Raw genomic sequence first — 4,010 nt, forward strand, 5'->3', positions numbered from 1 at the left:
TTTTTTTTTACAGATCAAATACAATATAAAAGTTGTATCAAAATGTATAGCATTGACCAATACCTGAAAATGTAGCACAATGTTTAATTGTACTTACAAAGCTTGGTCCGTGGCACCTGTTTTAGAGGTACATTTTGCATGTTACATTGATTTGCTGAGACAGCAATACATAAAATATGTAATAGTTTGTTTACACATCAGTCCTAATAACTTTTCTTGTATTTAGTCTGTTTTTAGGTCTCCATGATACCATGTTCTATCTGACATGTTTGGTACCCCTCTGTATAGCCCTTATACAGATCGTCATATGGACCCCATTCTCTATCCGGAGCAGTCATATTACGAAGTGATATTCAGTGACTGAAGTAATAGTTTATTACCATTGCTAAGCACAATGGAATGGGAATAGATTGGTGCCTTTTGATTATGTTTCTGGTAATCTCTTTTATCTGCCTGGTAAGCCATTTAAAACATTTATCTCTCTCTCGCTGCCAAGTTTTATAGAAATACTACTAAACACTCTTTACACTAAAACTAGTATCATTGCATATAACCAGATGAGATAAAATAAAAAAGATATATAAAAAAAAACGACAACAACAGCAATTACTTGGTATGATTGCAACTCTCCTGTAGCGGTGACCATATAAATACATTTAAAAAAACAAGTATAAACGTGCAAACCTTAGTGTGGGCTAGAATGGTTCCTCCTTTGGGAATCCTGGAGAATAAAATTGTGTGCACATTTTGCCATCTGGGCTTTTTTTCATAAAAGCAGCTTTTTATGAATTTAAATTGTAAATTTTATTGTTAGTAATGGTAATACAGAAAAGGTTGCTTCACTCCTAAACCTAAAACACAAAGACAAACAAAAAAACTTTGTAGTACTGGTTGCCCTATTGGGGATCTCTAAGATTAGGAAATTTAGGGGTGTTCTATGGTAAATAGATTGAATAGAGTACAGGTTATCTGTAGTGTAGTAGGGAGAGGGTTTGAAAAGGGTTTGAAAATTGTGTTTAGACCCCATTGGAGAAACTGACATTTATGGGAAACTCCATATATAATGCAAGGCAACAATGAAGGGACCATGCAGAAACTTATATAACTACAAAGATGTAGGCAGCTCTGTATTAATATACACCGCTGTTTATAAAAGGAAACCATGCAAGTACCTAAATGTGACTTTGTATCAGACTTTTGCAGTCCTGTACAGAAGAGCTCAGATTGGGATAGGAAGAAGAAGTATCAGAAGTTTGGCCCTAGTGCTTACAACATGTAGGGCCGTGTGGTGTGCAGAGTTCAGGAAATCTCAGGATCGATGGACAGAAATTGGCAAATGTTTCTTCAATTCATATAGAAGTTTGCTTGGGGTTCAGCTTTAAGTCAGTGGGTACGGAAACAATGGAAGGTGATACTATGTTTCTTTATGTTTTTTAAATGATGCACTAACTTAAATATTTATTCTAATATATTCTGTATTGGGGTCTATTGTCTGTGCTTCTGGTTTTTTTCAAGGCAAGGAGCAATGTGTAAAATATTTCAACCCAGAGGAGCAAACTACACCGATCAAGTCTAAATACAAATCTGAATGGTTGTTGTGGTTTATCTGCTGACCATCATCATTGCTCTTTATATGTTTATATGTGATTTTTATTAGCTTGTCTATTTGAAATCCTAGTGGGGTTTAATATATATGTGCAATTTAGGACGTTACCGACTTGACTTAAAGCTGATATTAGGCAGATATAATAAAACACCACATAATCAAACTATATAATCATTACAAATCATTAATACATTTTACAGAAATAGATGTAAATCTGTCTTAGTATCATTCTCTTATAATTGCACATACAGCAGCTCTCAGACTAGCAGGGGATGGTCAGCACTATGAACCAAACAAGACTCCAGTGCTGTAAGTCTAACAAAGGTAGGGTGAGTGGGAATCATGGGTGTGTTAGGGGGGCACATGAAGGACCTCTTTAGGGTTTAGGTAAGGCAGTCAATTGAATCTAAAGGTATTTTTGCCCATTCCCAAAATATTTACCAGTGTAATTTGCAAGCTACAAATCATTCTGAATATGAGACGGGTAACAATTTAAAAAACAGGAAATGTAGCTTTCCTGTAAGTATACGGAGCCCAGTCTTTCCATGAAGTGCTCCAATATGTTGCATTGTTTCTCAAGGTGAGCATTCTATGTTCTCTATTAAGTAATGAAAAGCTCTTGTTATTACAAACTGATTATTTCAGTTTTTTTTTAATATTCCAACAAAGGTTGCTTATAGTTTTTTTTTTTTTGACCTTCAAAAATTGCTGTCAGAAATGGAGTGAATGTAAAGGTCCAAACAATGCTAAGTAATACAATAAACAAGCAAAATTGTTGCTGACAATGTTTTTTTTTTCTATGACATTGAGCCTTAAAAATCTTTTCAGGAAAATAAGTCCATAGAGGTAATTGCAGGTTTTACCTAAAAGTGCACATACAGCAGCAAAATCGCCCTGACATGTTTAACACTTCAGCATTATTCAGCCTTAGAAATGCTGTGGTATGAAACATGTGATTGCTGTGTATGTGAATACAACTCATGATTTCCTTCACTACTTTTGTATCCTCTATTTTCCTGCATTATTATTATTATTATTATTATAATATCATAATTAATAAACAGGATGTATATAGTGCCAACATTTTACACAGCGCTGTACAATAAATAGGGACATAATTGGATATTTCAGCTTGGCATAGCTGTATCAGAGCTATGAATTAATTTCCTAAAGCTGCTTCAGGTTTCTCTTGTATTGTTTTCAATAAAAAGCCGTCACAAAAAGAACGGCCACTGCCTTTATGTGCTGTGTCAAAGTCTGCTACCAGGGAAAGCCATCGCAATGCATATCTACGGGTGTCCTAAGTGTAAAGTGTACACAAATGTGCTGCCTAGTGTGCAATTCTTGTGATGCCTTCAGAATATAACTGATAGTGGCAGGTCCACTTTGAAACTGATTTGTATAGTAGTAACTGTAATCAGCATTGTGTCAAATGTATAAAATTTAATTTTACATTATAGACAAGTAGCTATACAAGATGACTACAAAGAGCAATGGTGTCAAAATAGCCAACAAGACGCTGCCTTGCAGCAGTTTACAACCAGCTGCCATCTGATTTCTCTGCAGATTTCAATAAAGATGAATGTATACCCAGTCTATGTTTTTTGTATCTCACAAATCCAGCAAAACCGGTAATGTAAATAGTAGGGGATTGTAGTCAGCTCATTGTATACATTTTCTATCAAGTAACATTACCATGGCCTTGTACAAGCAGGACTGTAAGTACAGATACACTATTAACATAGAGAATATATTGTAGTAGCCAATATCTTTCCATAGTATATTAANNNNGTCTGCTACCAGGGAAAGCCATCGCAATGCATATCTACGGGTGTCCTAAGTGTAAAGTGTACACAAATGTGCTGCCTAGTGTGCAATTCTTGTGATGCCTTCAGAATATAACTGATAGTGGCAGGTCCACTTTGAAACTGATTTGTATAGTAGTAACTGTAATCAGCATTGTGTCAAATGTATCAAATTTAATTTTACATTATAGACAAGTAGCTATAAAAGATGACTACAAAGAGCAATGGTGTCAAAATAGCCAACAAGACGCTGCCTTGCAGCAGTTTACAACCAGCTGCCATCTGATTTCTCTGCAGATTTCAATAAAGATGAATGTATACCCAGTCTATGTTTTTTGTATCTCACAAATCCAGCAAAACCGGTAATGTAAATAGTAGGGGATCGTAGTCAGCTCATTGTATACATTTTCTATCAAGTAACATTACCATGGCCTTGTACAAGCAGGACTGTAAGTACAGATACACTATTAACATAGAGAATATATTGTAGTAGCCAATATCTTTCCATAGTATATTAATATGTTTATTTTTATGTATAGGAACATTGTAAAAAAAATGGGACCTTTTTTTGTTATGTATAAATGTTTCTGTTTAGAATT

The 4,010-nt window shown here is 34.8% G+C and overlaps 1 protein-coding gene across 1 annotated transcript in view; it reads left to right on the top strand.

Moving 5' to 3' along the window:
- Positions 1–3,387, top strand: part of LOC140336122 (transmembrane protein 180-like) — a 25,421-nt gene extending 22,034 nt beyond the window's left edge. The window contains exon 7 of the mRNA XM_072419177.1: positions 227–3,387. Within this exon, the coding sequence (XP_072275278.1) occupies positions 227–350 (124 nt within the window). The 3' untranslated portion in view covers positions 351–3,387. The remainder of the gene's footprint in view (positions 1–226) is intronic.
- The last annotated feature ends 623 nt before the right edge of the window (positions 3,388–4,010 follow it).

Source organism: Pyxicephalus adspersus, chromosome 7 (genome assembly GCF_032062135.1).
Source record: "Pyxicephalus adspersus chromosome 7, UCB_Pads_2.0, whole genome shotgun sequence".
Taxonomy (NCBI): Eukaryota; Metazoa; Chordata; class Amphibia; order Anura; family Pyxicephalidae; genus Pyxicephalus; species Pyxicephalus adspersus.